At 48.0% G+C, this 20203-nt stretch overlaps 1 protein-coding gene across 5 annotated transcripts in view; it reads right to left on the bottom strand.

The window, feature by feature from the left end:
* Positions 1-6193: 6193 nt before the first annotated feature.
* Positions 6194-20203, bottom strand: part of SP7 (Sp7 transcription factor) — a 64934-nt gene continuing 50924 nt past the window's right edge. For 4 of the 5 annotated variants that reach the window (XM_053290702.1, XM_053290703.1, XM_053290701.1 and 1 more), the window contains one exon: positions 6195-10117. In XM_053290702.1, coding sequence (XP_053146677.1) covers positions 8840-9937 — 1098 coding nt within the window. In that variant the 5' untranslated portion in view covers positions 9938-10117 and the 3' untranslated portion in view covers positions 6195-8839. Of the gene's footprint in view, positions 10118-20203 lie in introns of all 5 variants that reach the window. The other variant, XM_053290700.1, reaches the window with a different exon arrangement.

Genomic DNA, 20203 nt, shown 5'->3' with positions numbered 1-20203 from the left:
TATAGACGTATTACATCACAGGTTCACTAGACATTCTCTCTCCCCAGGGAACTGAAGTCCTGTGAGCAGAACTAGGATCTTCTAACAAAGATTTTCTCAGCACCTTCCCTAAACGACTGTTTCCAGGATGTTGTTGTTGTTGTTAAAGCCATGCCAGTTAAACTGCTATAAAGCTATATATAAATGCCACAATCCGGTAATACCTTTATTAGGACCAACCCAAATGACACAAAGTCCTGAGCAGCAAGCCCAGATTAGGTTGGGGGGTGGGGGTTGACCAAATTGCTTATCTAGGGGTCTGTAAATACATGTAGTTGGCCCTAACTATGCCCTGCATTAGTAACTTAAGAAGTACCTTAGCTGGACGCTTTCCAGACTAGACCCTGCAATGGGGTCAGGAAGCATCTCGGAAGTGTGCTACCACACTTCCTGCATCCTGACACTGTAGTCCCTATGAGGACAGCAGGGTGCCATTTACATTTCCAATGCCTTGTTGCGAATTTAACCGCTGCAATATAGAGCAAGGACGTCGTATATCCGGCGTGAAATAGTTGCTGTTTGTTCGGGTTGTTAGTTGCTGTGAGACTGCTCCCCCTGCTGTTAACATTCCAAATGCAACTTGCCCGAATGGAGGCATTTTGCTGCTGATGAGCAGCTAGTCTGGAAAGTGCCCTGGATAAGACAAAAGGTCCATTTTTGCCAGGAGTACCCCACAGCGGGGAAATGACTTGATTATCAAGCCAGAGGTTGCTGGTTCAAATCCCCTCTGGTATGTTTCCCAGACTATGAAACACCTATATTGCGCAGCAGCGATATAGGAAGACACTGAAAGGCATAATCTCATACTGCGCAGGAGGAGGCAATGGAAAACCCCTCCTGTATTCTATCAAAGACAACCACAGGGCTCTGTGGTTGCCAGGAGTCAAAAATGACTCGATGGCACATTTTACTTTACTTTACCCCACAACAGCCCTCCTGCCCTTGGCATACAGCTCCCATCATTCCTAGCTATTGGCTGCCAAGCTGTAATCCAACACAGGGTTGCCAACTAGGGACTTTTATCGAGAACATGCGACTATTTGGGGACGAAACAACTTTTTTTGCATGTTTGGAGTGGTGTCCGAAGTTCTGTGGAGCAGCTGGAAGGTTTTGTTTGCTCAGCACACTTTGCTCTCCTGAGCAGCTCCTCTTCCTCTGTCTCCTCCCCCTTCCTCCTGACCATCCATCCAGTGGGGAAGCCAGAGGGGAGGTTCAGCTTCAGTGTCGGGTTTCAGAGCCACGTGATGCAGGAGCACGGATGGGTGGGTGCAGCTGGCTTCCTTCATGTGGTGGCAGCGGTGGTGGTGGCAGTTAGAAGTTAGCTAACTCAGTTAGCAATTACCCCTGCTAAATGAGTAGAAATGCACTTTTAAAGTGGTTAATCTCTTATATTTTTTATGGGGAGAGTAACTGGCCCTATCCAACTCCAGCACAGCATTCATTCAGTGGCTGATGCTGGGGTTACCTTGTGTTTCTTTTTTAGACTGTGAGCCCTTTGGGGACAGGGGAGCATCTTATTTATTTTTCCTTTGAAAACCACTGTGAAACCTTCTGTTGAAAAGCCGTATAGAAATGTTTGCAGTCATAGAGAACAGCAAGTGAGTGGGAGACTGTGCATGCACCACTGCACCAGCATGCAAAGCGGCTGGCTGGGTAGTTATCTGGCTACCCTGCTTCCAGGCAAGAGGTGAAGCTGCTAGCCTGGCTGGGGAGAGCAGGCTGGGTGACCCATGGGGGAGGAGGACAGAGGACTGTGTGTGTGGTAAACCTAACCAGGAGAAGAATTTACAATTAAGCAGGCAGGGCCTGGAGAACTCTGCACCTAGGCAGCAGATTGAGCAACATACAGCTCACCTGGTCATCAGCTTCACAGCGGTGAGCTGTATTTATTCTCAAATTATCCAATTTTTATCTTGATATGCATATTGAATACCAATAAACACATGCAAATTTTATGTACAGTGGAGAATTTGGGAGACTTTTTTTTTTAAATGCAAAGCACCCTCTATTTCCACTTTTTGGGTGATGGATATTGACTTTTTTCACCATCTGGACCCGGCAACCCAAGGCCAACAGCAGCTGGAGGGCTGAAGCTGTGCACCCCTGACCAAGGCCATCGTTGTGTTTTACCACCAACCCTGGCACGATGGATGCCATTCTGAAGTTCACAAGCAGGGACTGAAGACTTCTCCTGTTGTTCATCCCTAGCGTCTGATATTGCGAGGTATGCTGGATCTGAACACTGAGGCTCTGTGGCGCTCAGGACAGTCCTAGTCCACTGGCAGCAGCTGCCTTCCCATGGGAAATTTCCCAGGCTTTGGAGGCCACTGTCTAGATAGGGCCCGGCATCTTAGAGGCAACGTGTACGCCGTTAAGAGGAAAGGCTGGAAGACAGAAAAGTGTACCTGAGGGGGGGTCTCGTTCCCTGAAGGCTCGGCCAGGACAGTATTGTGAATCCCAAGGAGTTAAAAGCCCTGGCCGGCTGGTGTTAGCTGTAATTGCCACTCCTTCTGAGGGGAGCTTGTTTCTTCACAAAGGTCCATTGTGCCCTTGCGAAAGCCCTGCTGACAGAAGGCCTTTGTTCCAAGGGCACCCGTGGCGGGCTGGGAGCTCCAGGAGTCACCATTTCCCGAACAACAGCTTGGGGGCTTTGTGATGATTGCTTTGCGGGAGCACAGTTCACTCCCCGCCATGGGAACGAAATGCAAGGGAATCCCGCATGGCCTCTTGTTGACTTCTAGAGGAAATGCCTGCCTCTTATCCATTGGGGTTACCTACAGGCAAGGTGACTGATTCAGGCTGATTCTGCACCCAGGCAGTGTCAGTGGGGGAGGGGGGAGCTGCTCAAGTAGGGTAAAGCTTCGTGCATCCCAGCAGCATCTGGGGAGAGGCCGGACTCTACATCTGCAGATTATTCCAGGTTCAATCTCTAGGATGAGGTATTGGGGGGTGAGAAAGGCCTGTGCTTGAGGCCTTGCTGACCTTCGGGCATAGCTCAGTGCATCTGCTTTGCATACCGAAGGTCGCAGGTTCAACCCCTGGCATCTCTGGGTAGGGCTGAAAAAATCCCTGCCTGAAACCCTGGAGAGTCACTGCCAGTCAGTGCAGAAAATCCTCAGCTAAATGGACCAGTGGTCTGACGACTGGGTATAAGGCAGCTTCCTACTTGCCATTGGCAGTCAAGGTGGATAAGGCAACACTGAGCAAGGTGAACCAGTGGTATACTAGGGCAGCTTCCTATGAAGTCCAGTGACCACATCATTTGCGATGATTTCATAGAGATGCCCCACTGTACAGGGCTCCCAGATGCAAAGGAGGACAGCAGGGCTCTTAGTGTAGAAAAGGAAATTTCAGCAGACACAGCCTGCCCCTGTTGAATTCCTTTTCTGCTAGAGATACAGGTGCCCTGTACATCCGGTCAAAATGGGGTGGCCCTCGTGTACACTGCTCTGAGCTCCTTGGAGGGAAGGGGCAGGATGCAAATGTGACTGAGATATATATCTATATATCTCATATCCCTTTGCCCGTATCAGCAGCAATCAGGGAGGTGCAGCATGCTGGCGTGGGGGATTCCCCCATGTGATCATCCACCTTCATCCCTCTGGATCAGGATGCAATGCTGTGAGACTGGGCTGAAGCAATACCAGCTTCCTAGCACTAGCATCCACCAACATTTCCACTGTTGAACATAGCCTGACAACCTCTCCATTGGTTTATTCCCCATGAGTCTATCTGAAAACCATTTGGGAGCTTCAGTGGATTCAAAATGCAAGCTGCTGATGAATTGGGGCAGGCTGCAGAGATAGTGGTGGCCTATTTGAGCCGATAGTGGTGGCCCAAAGCAGTGCCCAAGGCGAGGCACCAAATGCTGCTTTGCCCCACAGCCCTGGTAGGGGCCGGCCCCCCTTTTCCAAATGAACCCTTGCAAGCTTTGAAATTGCCACAGTGGGTGGGGATGAGGGAAGGTTCCCGGCAACAACCTCCTCTTCTGTGAAGAGAGGTGCTCCTTGCAAAGCTTACAAGTCTGAGAGCAGTCCTCAAGCGCTTGCTACTCTAGTTATTGAGGCGGACCACCCTGCTGGCCAGTAATCTGCTGCCTGAGGCAGCTGCTTCACCACACCTCATGAAAGGGCCTCCACTGTGCAGAGAGCACATGGCACCTACAGTATTCTGAAAGAGCTTCACTGGATCCCAGATAGGCCTGGTCGACACAAACACAGATGAGGTAGTAATACCTTCGGCCGGCCACTTCAGCCAGCAAGTTGGGGCTTGCATGACTGCAGGCTACTCCAGATACCAACACTTCCTGTACATAGAAAACTAGATGTCAGGGGAAAGAGTTCTGGCCTAGTCTTCTCTTTGATAGTTTAGTTTTGTATACATACAGATTTTTAAAATCTTTTATGGGGGAATGTATTCAGCTAGAGCTGGAACAAATTTGTCTTCTTGGAGAAGAACATTCTTCTTCAAGTGTTCTCTGATGACATTGCAAGGCGATTGACTCAGGCTTATGCTGTAGTATGAATATTCTTTAAATATTCTCTGGACACGGGATAACTTGTGTTTGGCATCCAATGATTTTTGATTTCTTTATCTGACAACTTTTATTTTACCATATTACACAATGTTATTTAACATGAAATTCTGATCTGCAATAGTATATTGCCTGTTCCCTAACAGAGTTTTTACTTTCCAGGAGCCTTTCCACATCAACATTCACCAAGGCATGTCTGCCCCAGAATTCCTCTCTGTTGCAGAGGATTTTGGGATGTGACCACATGTAGTTCACATGGGTTCGTTTTGGACCTCACCAACATTCATTGTGGATGGACTATGTATTGTAGAAAAGGAATGAACATACTCAGGATCACTTAAACAGGTAGGGCTTTAAGTGATCCATCCTGAGAATGTATTATTTGCAAGTAAGGTAGCACTGCCCTAAAAGACACCTAACATTCTCTGTGGCTGCATCCTGCAGACCAGTAGCAGTGATTCTACTATTGTTTCTGCCTTCTCTGTTTGATTTCGTAGGGCTGTTCTCACAATCAGCATTATGTTGGGAGAAGCCTACCTAATTTGGGAGCCACGCACACTCCCAATTGGCCATTGTGGGGATTCTACAAGCAAGGTAGGAGGAAGGGGAAAGTGAGCTGCGTGCAGAGGTGGGAGGTGCAGGAAGTGCATTCCCTCCACCCTCCCTCTGGAGGTTGGTACAAGTTCTGGGCTCACCACTGCTGCCCACCTCTGTACCCAGTTCACAGGCGATCATTTCCCCTTCCTCCTACCTTGCTTGTAGAACTCTCACAATGGCCAATCAGGAGTGTCCATGGCTCCCAAATTAGGGTAGGAGGCTTCTCAGGGACAGAGCTAAAATTAGGCGGATGTGTTTAGGGATGTGCCTGAACCAGTTTGGATGCCGGCATTCAAACTGGTTTGGTGGGGCAGGGGTTGGTTCCTTTAAAGAGCAGGTAAGCAGGTAAAGAGCAGGTAAGCCGCCTCACTGCTTTTCTGGGCACGGTGCTTGCTGTTCTGCATGCAGCATTGAATGCACAGTGGCTATTTGTGAGTTCAGCATGGTGTTGCATGCTGACCACGCAAATGGCCACCACATATACACAGGGAGCAGTGCTGCAACCACACGTGGCCTTCTGAACAGCGAGTGCCGCACCTAGAAAAGCGGTGGAGTACATCCCTAGGTGTGTTCAAAGAACATGAGCTGCCCAGCATCTGGGAGCTGACTCTTGCCTCCCCCAGCCCCCTCCCCTGTTGACCAGCTGTCCACTCCAGCCGCTCACTCACAGCTTGCTGCTCCCCGCCCAGCTGCTCCACAAGCAGCCAGCTCCCTGGGCGGTGGGAAAGGAGGAAAACTCTGAACAGGGGCTTCCTCCTTTCTCCCTTCCTGGAACCAGGGAGGGTGGACAAACACAGGCCCGCCCACCAGTAGCTACACCCCAGGGCTTCTAGTGCTGATTGTGAGAACAGCCTTTGTGTGTTCTAAAATTGATTTATTGTGTGATTTTGAATGATGTATTAAAACTGTTGTGGGCTCCACTAGAGGCCTGTTTTGTGGCCAAAGGTCAGATTTTAATTAATAAATACAGACTTTATGCTCAACCCAATATGCCTGTGAGGCTGTTGAGCAACTGTAAAGGCCTAATGCAGAAAGAGCTATATTTCAGGCAGTATGAGTGCAATTTTATTTGAATTGTGGTACAGTAGCACCTGATTGTGCTTTCCTCCGAACATAAAGATCAAGTTGCTTTGAGCATTCCCCCCACCCCACAACATAGCTTATATTTTATTCTTTATTAAATTAAAAACAAGCAAAATCCAACCATTAAAAAAAGCCATTCGAGTTATGGCACAGAGAAAGCAGTATTTAGAACATTATTTTGCCCTTCTGATGCTGGCACAATGTGCCTCTCTTTGACACAAATGCTGAATGCTGCCTGGTGTTTTTGCTTAATAACAGCCCCCTTCTCCCCAGGATATTTAGACACACTTTTCTGAATGTTACGATGTTGGGTGTTTCCTAGCCTCCGCCAGTGGCAGCTGGTGATTGATGCAGAGGAGTGGGGAAACATGCAAATGGGTATAACAAAATGCAGTGTGCCTCAACATTACAGAGGAACTGGGAGAATTCAACACCATTTTGAATGGCAGACTCTTGTCAAGTGTAATGTATAGTTTCCCCCTAAATCAGATGGTCTTGACCTGGATATAGGAGCAAGTAGATCAAAGGAAAGTGGAAGATGTTTAACCATGGAGGCCCAGAGAAAATGGACCTTTGGGAAGCAGATAATGTCCCCACATAATAGGGATCTGTGTCAATGGCTCCCTTCATTGAGGAATCAGCCTTTGGCCAGATGTCAGCTTCTTAAACCAGAGCTGATCTCTTCTAGAAATGTGAGTGCTCATCAGTTACTGACAATCTGGCCTTTATTCTCGATATTGACATGGGTTGATTCTGTTGGATCATTTTTTAAAACCCAAGCATAAAAAGGTGTTTCAAGATTATAAATATTCCATTTTTGTCACTGTATGAAGCTTGGGGTGGGGAGGAAAGGGACATCGAGCAAGTTATAGATCATGCTGTTTTGCATGAAGGAAGTTCCCCAATTAACAGAGAGATGACCCTGATTAGATAATAGAAGCCTCATGTCAAAGAGGCCTCTTGGAGAACCCAGTCGCCTCCTTCCCTCTGTTAATTTGTCAACATAATTTAAGGCATAAATATACTTCTGGATTAAATACATGGGGAGATCCAAGAGTCTTGTAGCACCTTAGTGGGACAGCTTGCAACCTCTTTTTGACTCCTGGAGTGGCTGACCTTAGTTTTCTCCAGCCCTCTTTACCTCTGTGTAGCAAAGTGAACTTCTGGATTTCAACAGCAGTCTTGTTTAAGCATATGGAGTCATGTCCCTTAGTACTCCAATTTATGGCGTATCTATGTGGCAGCTTCCATTCTCATGCTTCTGGCTTAGTGTGTGTGCACATACTAAACCGGGCTGGCAACTGTACAAGGCAGATACTTTTGGTGGGTTGGTGTTATATCACCGACTGGACTGTGTGACCCTTTTGCATTGACAGGCAGGGATAGGAGAGGGACTGGAGCAGGATTGAGCCCCTGTTGTTTATAGACCATAAGGAATGACTATGCAGCTGGATAGACATCCATCCCTTTCAAAACTGTATTCTGATCTAGCCTCTAGACTGGTGGCTACTGCCCAATACTAACATATTTCCTGTTTACTTGAATTGGATTTTCATTGCACAGTTCATAGATGCATTAATTCCTAACCAATGGTATCCTTGCTTTTATAAAGGGGGCATCACAATTAAACTTTACATTTTTTCATACCCTACCCATCAGTCTTACTTCCTGTTACTTTCATCTTAAATTGCTATGTAAAATAAAGTGTGCCGTCAGAGTCTGTGTCGACTCCTGACCACAGAGCCCTATGTACAGACCCTGAAAGGGCTTCCGTACCTTTAAGAGCTTCACAGCATTCAGAGTTTTGCCCGTTGTGGCTTTCTCACCAGGACTGCAATGGACACTAAGAGGCAGCCCTGGTAGAATGTGCCCGTCCTTGCAGCTCTTAAAGGTACAAGAGTCCTTTTAGAATCTGGACCTGTCAAGCCTATTTGTCAAGTCCTGAGCTACAAGCTCACACTTGCCTCTTTATGAGTTCTGCAGCAGGAGCATGTTCCATAGATACAGGTCCTCCCACCCTAGTCTTGAAGCAGTCCAAGCCTCTTACCTTCTCACCCACTGCCGAGCATAGCTGAACTGCTGCTCATTGCAAGGGTCAGGAGAGACGCTCAGAACTGTTCTGTGGGTTACACTAGACAGAAGGTGATTCCTATACATACCCTGAGAAAAACCCACTTCAATCCTGCCCTGCCTGCCAGTTGGCTAGCCCCAAATGGTTATGGGGATGGCATCACTTCACAGTTTTTGTCCATTCTCTTGAGATATCACATCCAGCAGAGACCAAGACTTTGGTTGTTAAAATGCAGGGGGTGGCCACCAGTAATCTAGCTTGGTCTAGTATCTGTGACTGGCCACAAAGTCATGGACCTTCGGGTGTCTCAACCAAGTTCACTTCAAGGGTTGGATGGGTTGGGAAGTTTGACATAAGGTAGGATCTTGTCTGGAGGAAAGGCCTGGAGATTCAGCACGCTTTCTCTATCGGTATCTGTGCTTTCACCAGGAAATAAATTATTTAAACAAGATGCATTTTAAAAGGGTGGCGGTGGCATGAAGAACGGCAGGTGGAGCAGACACTCAAGGCCTAGCCTAGATTTCTAGCAGATTGCTCTGCTCTGGGCTGGTGGCGTCTTTCTCCTCTCCAGGTAGGCCATCCTGCATAGTGGTGTTGGGAGAGCTGGCCACAGTGGAAGCCTCCTCCCGTTCAGCTTCGCCCTCAGGGGGCTTGCTCACCCCCATCTCGTTGTGGGTCTTCTGGTGCTTGCTGAGGTGGTCGCTACGGGTGAAGCGCTTGTTGCAGAGCAAGCAAGTGAATTTCTTCTCCCGGGTGTGGGTGCGGACGTGGCGCTCCAGCTCGTCCGAGCGGGTGAAACGCTTGCCGCAGAAAAGCCAGTTGCAGACAAAGGGGCGTTCCCCAGTGTGCCACCGCAGATGGGCCTTGAGGTGTGAGGCCTTCCCATACACCTTCCCGCAGCCTGGGATATGGCAGCTGTGGATGGGCTTCTTCCTCAGACTGGCTGCTGAGGCCCCAAGCCGTTCCAGCTCCTGGCAGTTGGGACAATCGCAGGTCGACCGGCCTGCTGTGCTCCCAAACGAGCTGCCTCTTCCAGACTTCAGTCCAATCCCACCTTCCATCAGGGAGTTGTTGGCCACTGGCTTGGGCTTGTACATCTCTTGGGGCAACACGTGTTGGCCTGAAGGGAGGAGGTGTGAAGAGGAAGTGATGCCCACAGCAGGGTATGGAGCAGGGTTCAAAGTGGTGAAATCAGATGTGTAACTGGGCAGCTGGGGGCTGATGGGAGCCTGGCTAGGCATGGACTGCAGGGAGCTCTGGAGTCCGTCTGACTGGGGCTGAGAGCTCAGCCAGTTGCTATTGGAGTGCATGTCCCACCAGGAAGCGGTGGGGTTGCTAGAGCTCGTGGAGATGCCCGGATGGATGCCAGCTTTGTACCAAGAGCCATAAGGGTGTGCCATGTCCAAGGAGGTGTAGACACTGGGGAGACAATCAGGGGATGGATGCCCCTTGGACACCAGCAGGGATGATGGATCTTGAGATGTGGGGGAGGCTGGGAAAGAGTGAGAGAAGGGACTGTAGTCATTGCTGTAAGTGGTGGAAGCTTGAGGGCTTGTTGAGGGAGACATCAGTCCATTCCCATTGGGGAAAGTGGCCGTGTAGGAATCTCCCATGCCTTCGGTGCTCCAGAGTTTTGGAGCAAAGGACTCCACTCCCCAAATATCAGGTTTCTTCCCCAAACTATTCTCAGCTCTTCCAGAAGGGGATGAATTCTGATGCAGACTAGAACTGTCAAGCTTATTGCGGGTGTCTGTCAGCAAAGCCAGGTGGCTGGAGCCATCACGAGCTTCTTCCTAGAAGAGGGGGGGAAGAGAAGATGGGAAACAAAATATTGGCAAAAGAAAATTGAATGGACAGTTTAGGATGCTTGTAAATGGAGGGGGGGTACAATGAGGTTACTCCTCATGGGGAGGGAGACAATGGGCCACTCTTGCTGAGAGGCAAAAAATCTTCTCACTCACTATTCCCATGTAAAAAAGAAAATATTGAGAACGATAAGAATTCTCTCTTATAAATCTAGTGGAAACTCCTATCCAGTAGGGAACATGGAGAACTGCCTACTGTCACCGAGAACAAGGAGCTTAAGGGCCTTTCATGGTGATCAATTTGTTTTGTGTAATAAATGCACAGTAGGTACTTGTTGGCAGCAAACAGTCCTGACATCTTTTCTTAAAACTGCACTTTTGTCATGGGAATTCAGCATTTTCCTAGCAGTGGGAGCTCTATGTATTTTGTGCCTGGGAAAATACAGTTCTTTCCCCAGACAGCTCCTTTATTGCTACAGCACTGACTTGTGCAATGCAGCCATACACATACTACAGGCAGTAATTATCATAACAAGTGGCAACATTGATGATAAGCAATAGAATTCCTTCCCCTGCCAATGCCTATGCCATTTTGTTAACTTTTAAAAAGAAAAGTCTTTGCACTGCCCTGCTGTGCAACAACTCCAGAAACAGAGCACTTATCCAGGGGCTAGTTTTGCGGTGGGGGCAGGGGATTAATACATCAACTCTCCTGTCGTCTTCCTGCTCCCTTGTGACTTCAGGAATTTTTTTAAAAATGCCTATTATATTACTGTTCAGCATATATTAGATATTGATCAAATATGATGAAGACACATTTTTAAAACTACACTGATATTGTCGGGTTCTCCCCACAACTCGCTTTGTTTGATCTTGGTCAATGGTTTCTGTATTTGGACAAAACGATAGAAAGGGATGCTACTTTTTAAAAGGATGGAATTTATATGTTAGTGACATGTACTAGTTGCATCTCATCATGATATTGCCCAAAGGCCACTTTTCCTAGAGGAAGGCAGCTTCAGGAAGGGCCAGTGTAGACTAGAAAGGTTGCTTGGGTGGGTGCAACTTACTGCTGCATGCACCGGGCCATTTCTCTGCTTCTCCAGTTTCACCCCACTTTGACTATGGAGATTCAGCTCAACAGATTTAAGAAAGGTATGCTTCTTCTAGCCACCTAATGGTGTACCGGGAAATGACTTCATTAGCAAGCCAGAGTTTGCCAGTTCGAATCCCCGCTGGTATGTGACTACGGGAAACACCTATATACAGCAGCAATATAGGAAGATGCTGAAAGGCATCGTCTCACATTGCGTGGGACATGGCAATGGTAGACCCCTCTTGTATTCTACCAAAGACAACCACAAGGCTCTGTGGTCTCCAGGAGTCGACACCAACTCAATGGCACATCTTACTTTATACCTCTTCTGGGCTCAAGCCACCTTTTGTCCTTAAGTTTTCCTCTGTCTTCTCTTGACTCTCTTCCTCCTGCTAAATTATTTGTATGTGTGTGTGTTTTACTTATGTACAAACTTCCATGCAGGAGCTAAAAGGCAGGCTCCCAGCCAGGCCAAGAATTAGTAATTTGCACAAAGTATCTGAAACAGTAGACAGATAACTTTCCTTCTTTCCTTCTGTATATCTCTTTTTATCTATCTATCTATCTATCTATCTATCTATCTATCTAGTATACAAAATTTAAAATATTTAAAAGTCAACACAGATTGACAATACACAACACAATAAAAACAATAGCATAAAAGAGTTATTAAAACAAATTATTAAAATTATTAAAATTAATTCTAATTAATTGAGAGGGTGGTGGCCGACCAGCTCCAGGCAGTCTTGGAGGAAACTGATTATCTAGACCCATTTCAAACTGGCTTTAGAGCTGGCTATGGGGTTGAGACAGCCTTGGTTGGCCTGATGGATGACCTTTACCTGGGAATCGACAGAGGGAGAGCCGTGAGACCCGGTTTCTTCAGGTGAGCGGGGAGGGAGCCTGGGCGGCCGGATTGAGCCGGAGCCGGTGGGGGCTGGGGCGCTCGGGGGCCATGCGGCCCCTGCAAGCCCCTCTATGTCCTGCGCGAGTGCGCAGGGCATACTGGGGAGACCCCCAAGCCGGGAGGCGGCTTTTCGCCTCCCGGCCAGGGGTCTACTCATGAGTAGGCGCGGCGCGAAAGTGCGGCGCGGCTACTCATGATTGTAAAAAGCAGGTTTGCGGAGTGCTCGCTCTGCAAACCTGCTTTTTACCAGGGGTTCCAGAGCGGGTTAGCCACTCCAGAACCACCAGGCTCGGCTGCGAGCCCGGTGGTTCTAACAATCAGCAAAAATCAGGCTAGCAGAGGCTAGCCCGATTTTTGCTGATCGTCAGAATAGCCCCACACTGTGACTCTGCTGGTTCTTCTGGATCTCTCGGCAGCGTTCGATACCATCGACCATGGTATCCTTCTGGATCGCCTGGGGGAATTGGGGATAGGAGGCACTGCTTTGCAGTGGTTCCATTCCTATCTCTCAAGTAGATTCCAGATGGCGGAGCTTGGTGACAATTGCTCCTCAAAACGGAAGCTGTTATATGGAGTCCCTCAGGGCTCCATTCTGCCACCAATGCTTTTTAACATCTGCATGAACCCACTGGGTGAGGTCATCAGGAGGTTTGGTGCTGGGTGTTATCAGTATGCTGATGACACCCAAATCTACTTCTCCTTTTCATTTTCAGGAAATGGCACTCATTCTCTAAATGCCTGCCTACAGGCAGTAATGGCCTGGATGAGGGAGAACAAATTGAAGCTGAATCCAAACAAGACAGAGGTGCTCATTGTGGGGACTCAGAATCTGAGGGGTGTGTTAGATCTTCCTGTGCTAGATGGGGTTACACTCCCCCAGAAGGAGCAGGTGCGCAGCTTGGGAGTACTCCTGGACCCAGGCCTCACCCTGGTATCTCAGGTGAGGCCATGGCCAGGAGTGCTTTCTATCAGCTTCAGCTGATTCGACAGCTGCGCCCATTCCTTGAAGAGGATGACCTCAAAACAGTGGTGCATCAGCTGGTAGCCTCCCCACTTGACTATTGCAATGCGCTCTACGTGGGGCTGCCTTTGTACGTAGTCTGGAAACTTCAGTTAGTTCAGAATGCAGCAGCCAAATTGGTCTCTGCGGCAACCCGGAGAGACTATATTCTGCCTGTTTTGAAACAGTTACACTGGCTGCCAATATGTTTCCGGGCAAAATACAAAGTGTTGGTTATTACCTTTAAAGCCCTGAACGGCTTGGGTACGAGATATCTTAGAGAGTGCCTTTTTCTACATGATCCCCACAGCACGTTAAGGTCATCTGAGGAGGTCCGTCTCCAGTTACCACCGGTTCGTTTGGTGGCGACGCAGAGTCGGGCCTTCTCTGTAGCTGCTCCCGGGCTGTGGATTGCAGTCCCTGCAGAAATTCACAATCTTAATTCCTTACTGACCTTCAAGAGAGACCTTAAAACCCATCTGTTTGGCCTGGCCTTTCAGGGTTTTTGATTAGTTTTAATTGTTTTAATGCTAACCTGGTTTTCAGGGTTTTAATTGTTATGATAGTTTAATTGTTTTTTAGGATGTTTTAATTGTTATTTATATTTCTGTTTTAATTGTTATTGGTTTTAATGGTTTCTGTTTTGATTGCAAACTGCCCTGATCCATTTTGGAAGGGCGGTATAACAATCAAATCAATGAATTAATGAATAAATAAATAAATAATAGTCCTAATTAAAAGCCTGAGAAAACAGGAGGGTCTTGAGGGTCTTCCTGAAAACAAACAGAGAAGGAGATGCTCTTATTTCAGCAGGGAGCATATTCCAAAGCCCTGGGGCAGCCACAGAGAAAGCCTGGTCCTGGGTCACCATCAAATGAGCTGGTGGCAACTGTAACCGGACCTCTCCAGAAGATCATAACAGGCGGCAGGGTTTATGAGAAAGGAGGTACTCTCTTAAATAGCCTGGACCCAAGCCATTAAGGGCTTGATAGGTAACTAGTGAATTTCGGCCCGTTGAATAACGGGCGCTAGTAACGGCGCTCCTGGCCCCCCACCGCCATTCCCCCTCCCACCGCCGCCAGCCTGTATGCCCAACTGTCCACCCGCCCTCCCAGCTGCTTTTTGAAGCAACACCCCCCCCCCACAATTAAGGGCCAAATCGGCCCATGCCCTTGCCCCCGCGGCTGCTGCCGCCGACCGCCCGCCCGCCCGCCCTCCCAGCTGCCGAGACCTCCACAGCCCTGGCCCACATCCTTCGCTCGATCACAGTTCCTATTTGGAGAAGAAGAGAGGAGCTCGCAAGCAGAGCTCCTCTCTCTTTAAAGCCTCTTCCCAAACTGGCGCTTTGGGCACAAAGGACGCCTATTGCGTCCTTTGCGTCCATAGCGCCATTTCGGGCTCTGACTTTGCACAGAGAGGAGCTCTGCATGCGAGCTCCTCTCTCCTTCTCTAAATAGAAACTGTGATCGAGTGAAGGACGTGGGCCAGGGCTGTGGAGGTCTGCTGTGGGTAAGGAGGTCTCGGCAGCTGGGAGGGCGGTCGGTTGGCGGCGGCGGCAGCCGCGGGGGCAATTACATGGGCCGATTTGGCCCTTAATCTTCGGCAACATGGCCGCCCGTGTCTGGGCGGCCGTATCTTTTTTGGCAGTTCTGAGCATGCGCTCCGCGCATGCTCAGAACTGCCGAAAAAGACACGGGCACACGGGATCACACACAGGGCTTTTATTATATAGGATAACCAGCACTTTGTATTTCACCCGGAAACATATCAGCAGCCAGTGCAGTTCTTTTAGAATAATGTTAGCCCTTGAATGATCTTACTGCTCATCTGCTATCCAAATTAAAACCTAGAAGCCACTGTAGGAACTCTGTTTTTACTCTCCAGGATTCTTAACCTCTTAAATGCCGGACAGTTCTATTTTAAGTAAACTGCATATCTTTTTAATTGAAAGTATACCTAAGATCATTGCATAGAATTTAATGATTTGTCTTTCATGCTTGATTCCTTATTGATACTAACCTTTATTTGCCAAATAAAGCTGCTTGATTTAATTAAAATTAGCAAGTTCCATGCCTACAAATAATGATTAGTCAAAAGGTTCCCTTTGCATGTCAAAAGACACATGTTAACAAGAAGACCCTGATTCTTTATTTTAAATTTATGTCTGGCCCCTCTGAGTGGCTATTTTACATCTGACTCTAGCTGGTGGACCTCAAGCTTCTAGTAAAAGAACAACCCTGAAATCTGCCACCCTTGATTTAGGAGATATATTTCATCATTCTGGGGCAGGATTGATACAGTTCAGAACAGAGATGGCCCAAGATAGTTTGGGACCTGAGACAGAAAATCCAAATATCCCAATCTTATTGGTGGTGAAATGTAATCATTAACTAAACATTGACCATTTGTTTAATATATCAACATTTCATTTATTAATGTAACATATTTCTATAATGCCCAAAATTTGTGTCTCTGGGCAACATCTGCCTCATCCTGCCTAACAGAAGGGCCCTGATTCAGATTTGCTAACTCCTCTTCTTCTATCATTGCCACAATAATGTTGGCTGACATACTACACAATGTTATGCATGCAGTAGAACATAACGTTTGTGCAGTTGTGCAAGTGTACAAATTGTGCAAATGGAGTTGCATTATATACAATGGTATTACCAGAGGCGTTCTTAAGACTGGGCCACAGGGATCTGGCCTGGTCCTTGCCATCTGGGGGGGCCTCCAAACCCTCCCTCCATTTGAGCAGCAGGCTGCAGCCGCCCCTATGGTAGTCCCCAGCAAGTTGCATGGCACACGGCTCGCCTGCCAGGTGCCAGTGGGCAATGGCCATCTACATAGGCCGCCGTCATGTAGTATGTGGATGGGACTGGGGCCAGACGGGGGCCTCTTTCTGGGGCTTTGCACACCGCTGGGGAAGGGAGAGAGAGCAGGAAAGACCAGGAGTCGAGCTTTTGGTGTCTGTGAGTTGTCTGCCCCGCCTCTGCCATGCGTGCGTGTTTGTGCAGGTGCTTCAGATACCTGTCTTTGCTTGTTGTTTGTTTTACTTGTTTGTTTACTTGTTGTAGCTTTTGGTGTCCGTGAGTTGTCGCCCCCCCCCCGCTTTCTGCTGTGTGTGTGTGTGTGTGTGTGTGTGTGTGTGTGTGTGTGCTGGTGCCTCTGATGCCTGTCTTTACTTGTGGTGTGTGTGTGTAACCTAGTTCTTGCAAGCAGCAACTGAGCTGGCCAGCCTGTGTCGGGATGCTCAACAAACAACCCTCCTGCTGCTCCCTCCCCCTCCTCTCTCACCAATTTTACCAAAAGAGATAGGGACGGACGGACAGTGAAGTCATTCTGTGGACGAACTCTGCCAGCTGCCTTTGTTCCGAGGTGGATCTTGTTTAAGCAGCAACTGGAAGTCTAAGCTCCATGTCTCTCCTCCGTCCACCCCTGCCCTTGATCCCACGTGGATGCATCTGGAAACTGATGTTGGAAGTTTCCTTGGTAGAGGAGATGGTCGCCAGAAATCAAAGGTGCAAACAGTGAGGAGGTGAATGGAAAAAGATGGGGGGCGGGATAAGCTGTTGGTACTTGGGACTAGTGGGGTGCAAAGAGAAGGCAGCAGCCCAGCTTCGGCACACTTCCGCTTTTCCTGGGGCAAGAAAAGTGTGCAGCCCCCAAGGATCTGCAGCCCTCCTTAAGTTTGCAGCCCCCTGCTGCTTGAAGGAGATAAATGAGCTATCAATGAAATCAGTGGACACATTTTAATTTGGAGTGGCTTTGTAGGAGGAAGGACAAATATATGGTGGGGACATATATATGGTGTAAAAAATAGTGCATGATTTAGCTAATTTAAGTGCCAGGACTCTCCATGCAAAACATGGTATGTGTAGGTCTGTGGGAAGTATCTTCTTCGGAATTTTTTCTTTAAAGAACAATGTTTTGTTCAACCACATTTATTGCAACACAACAAGAGAAAAGCAGGGGGGAGTGGGTAAAGAAATATGGGGGATGGGAATATGTTAAATTGAGTGTTGAAATTTCCCCCCCCAATGCATATTTGCATAAATATATTTGTCTTACATCCTTACATTCTTGTGAGTTCAGTTGCTGTTTGTGCCCTCAAGAACCCACATGTTAAAAATGCTGTGTGTGTGTGTGTGTGTGTGTGTGTGTGCGCGCGCGCGCGCGTAGGGGGATGATGCTTAACTTGCCGGGGTGGGGGGGTGGGCTCCAAAGGCCTTTAGGTCCAGGCTCCAAAATTACCTAGGTGCACCTCTAAGCATCACTGTCGTGCAACTCAAAAATTGTGCAATTTTTGGGCTTGCACCACAGTGCAAATGCTACATTCCACTACATTTGTATGGTTGTGCAGTGTGTCAGCGAACATCCCTCTCCTTAAATCAACCAGTGACATTTGCAAATTTTGTGTGGAGTGGTCCATGGGTGAATAGCTATGAAAGGGTCCCACAAAGGCACTGTAAGGTCGTTAACAAGACTGTGGAGAGGGCTGGGGGGCAGAGAAGGTAGGATTGTACCTATTCATCTGCTTGCATGGCTCGCATAGGCACACAAGCTGCTCTCCTGGGAGCCGCGCGGCATTATGGAGAACAGTAAAATGCAGCCCAGCCTCCAGAGAAAATCAGCCCAGCCTCCAGAGGGATTTCCCCTCAAACTCTGTCTAGAAGGGGACCTGAGTAAAAGCCTGGGGGATTGAATCCCCAGGGAATTTACCCTAGTAAAAGTCTGGGGAAAATTCCCCAGCTACCTGGACAGGCAGTGCTGGGACTGAACATGATCCTGGCGCTTCACACAAGCAGCCCTACCCAGGTAGGGCCACCCAAGCCTGGGTAGGGCTGCTCATGTGAACAACCTCTGTAGATTTCACAGCCATCATGCCTTCCTTCTGCAGTGATGTAGACTGGAGGTGAGAACTTGGGGAGAAAAGAAGAGGACTCATGATTGTTCAACCCCTTTTCCTCTCACAGCTGAAACTGGAACTGGGAGCAAGCCATGGGGAAAACTGACTACCTACACTCCCCACCTGCTATAGTAAGAGAGACAGAAGAGAAAGGATAGGTTCCAATGACCAGCTTGTTCATATCACATAATGGGCAGTTCTGGAAAAGTCTCTAGGCAAGCCCCACTGAGAGGAACAGGAGTTGAGCAAAAGCATGGTGATCTTGCACGGATTCAATTCATTTCAGTGGGGTAGTATAACTTCCCAATGAATTGTGTCCATCTGAACTCATCCTTTATCTCCTCTAGTGGTGGTGGTGATGAGTAGCTAGCCAACTTCTCTTTGGCTTAAACCAGCAGCAATTGCAAAAGGGAAGGGGTTTTTAATCACCCTAAATCTCCTCCCCAGGTTCTCACCTCTGCTTTTTCATGCTGTCTCTGAGCTGCTAGAGAACTCACGGCCTATCCCCCCTGGCCAGTGCCTGACTGCTTATGTCCACCTGCCGACAAGTTAGAGAGGACATCCAATAAAGCCCATTCCAAGAAACAGTTCAACAATAAGGAATTAATGAGGACTGTATATCATATTGTAAAGGTAAAGGGTGCCATCGAGTCGGTGTCGACTCCTGGCGACCACAGAGCCCTGTGGTTGTCTTTAGTAGCTGCCCGATTTAGGTGTTTCCCATTCCCATAGTCTGGGAAACATACCAGCAGGGATTCGAACCGGCAACCTCTGGCTTGCTAATCAAGTCATTACCCCGCTGCACCATTAGGTGGCACCTCCCCCAAATGACCTAGCACAAGAACAACAAAATTAATGTGCTTTCTAAAAACCATCATAGAAGGAGCCCTGCAGAGATTTTGAGAGAATTCTAGAAAGAAGGTGTCAAGAGTTAAAAGGGCCATATTCCTTGTGATCACCATCAGTCTAACATCCTGCAGAAGGTACCCTGAGCAGTGCCTGAACAGTATGTATGAGGAAGGCCATATGGCAGAGGCACCCTCTGAGATGCAGGTCCTCCCAGGCCACTCCGAAATACCATCCATCCATCCATCCATCCATCCATCCATCCATCCATCCATCCATCCATCTATCCTTTCCTAAATGGTTCTCCTGGATTAAACTAGCCTAACATTTTCTGTACTTGGTAAAGTGTTGCTTTATTGCCTATCCCATTCTTTGAACTATACATTACCTTTGTCATGGGAATCAACTTTCCCATGGCAGGTTTTCTAGCTGCAATGTATAACTGTAACTCACAGGGAAGATGAATCCAGAGAATCGTATAGTGAATTTCCCCATCCCCACTCCACATTATTAGTGTTGTCTTCATGTCTCACCTTTGTCCTATCTATTTCATTCTGATCTGGCCTGCAGCATCTATATTCTTCCTCACAGTGCCCAGGTGTTATATACCTGTTTAAAAAGGTGGGCCTTTTAGGTCTACTGGAAAAATTCACATAGTACACCATGGAAAAAGTCCCCATTTCTTTGACCAGAACAAAATGTGAAAATACTTGAAATTCAGGTAGCTTTGCATTTCATTCTGGCTGTTTCACAAATCTCACCTTGTGGCATCGGAGCCAGAGGTGAAATCCAAACCCTTGTTGTAAAAGCAAGGAAAATACCATTATGGTGACTTCTGGCAATATATCAAAACAATTTTTTTGACCTCCAGTGGTGAAGAGGAGTCTATGGCCAAATTCCTGAATCAGATCTTTTAAAAAATTGAGCCTCTCATGATCCGTGAGGGCTCAAGGGACGAGGGGAGGAAGCCTCGAAAAGCTTACCTCCCCTGAAGATGATCCTCTTCTTGTTGCTGGGCAGCCAGATCGGCCACCCAGACGATTGCTGGCTTCTGCTGGTGGCTCTGAGGGTCGGAGTGCCAGGATCAGGCATGATCCCGGCGGCACACATGCGCAGGCAAAACCAGCTGGGCTTCCTTTAGCCTGGTTTTGCCTGCGTGTATGAATAGCTTCATTGAATTGTTATTGTAGGTCTTGAATGTACCTCGGAGTCCATTAACCAAGACAGAATCTATCATACTCTCACCATCCTTAATGTATCAACCTGTGTCTCAGCTAAATCCATTTTCAGCCTGCTAAACTGTCATGGCTCCCAAG

This window comes from Hemicordylus capensis, chromosome 2, assembly GCF_027244095.1.
Source record: "Hemicordylus capensis ecotype Gifberg chromosome 2, rHemCap1.1.pri, whole genome shotgun sequence".
Lineage (NCBI taxonomy): Eukaryota > Metazoa > Chordata > Lepidosauria > Squamata > Cordylidae > Hemicordylus > Hemicordylus capensis.
This window is presented reverse-complemented; position numbering and strand designations above follow the sequence as displayed.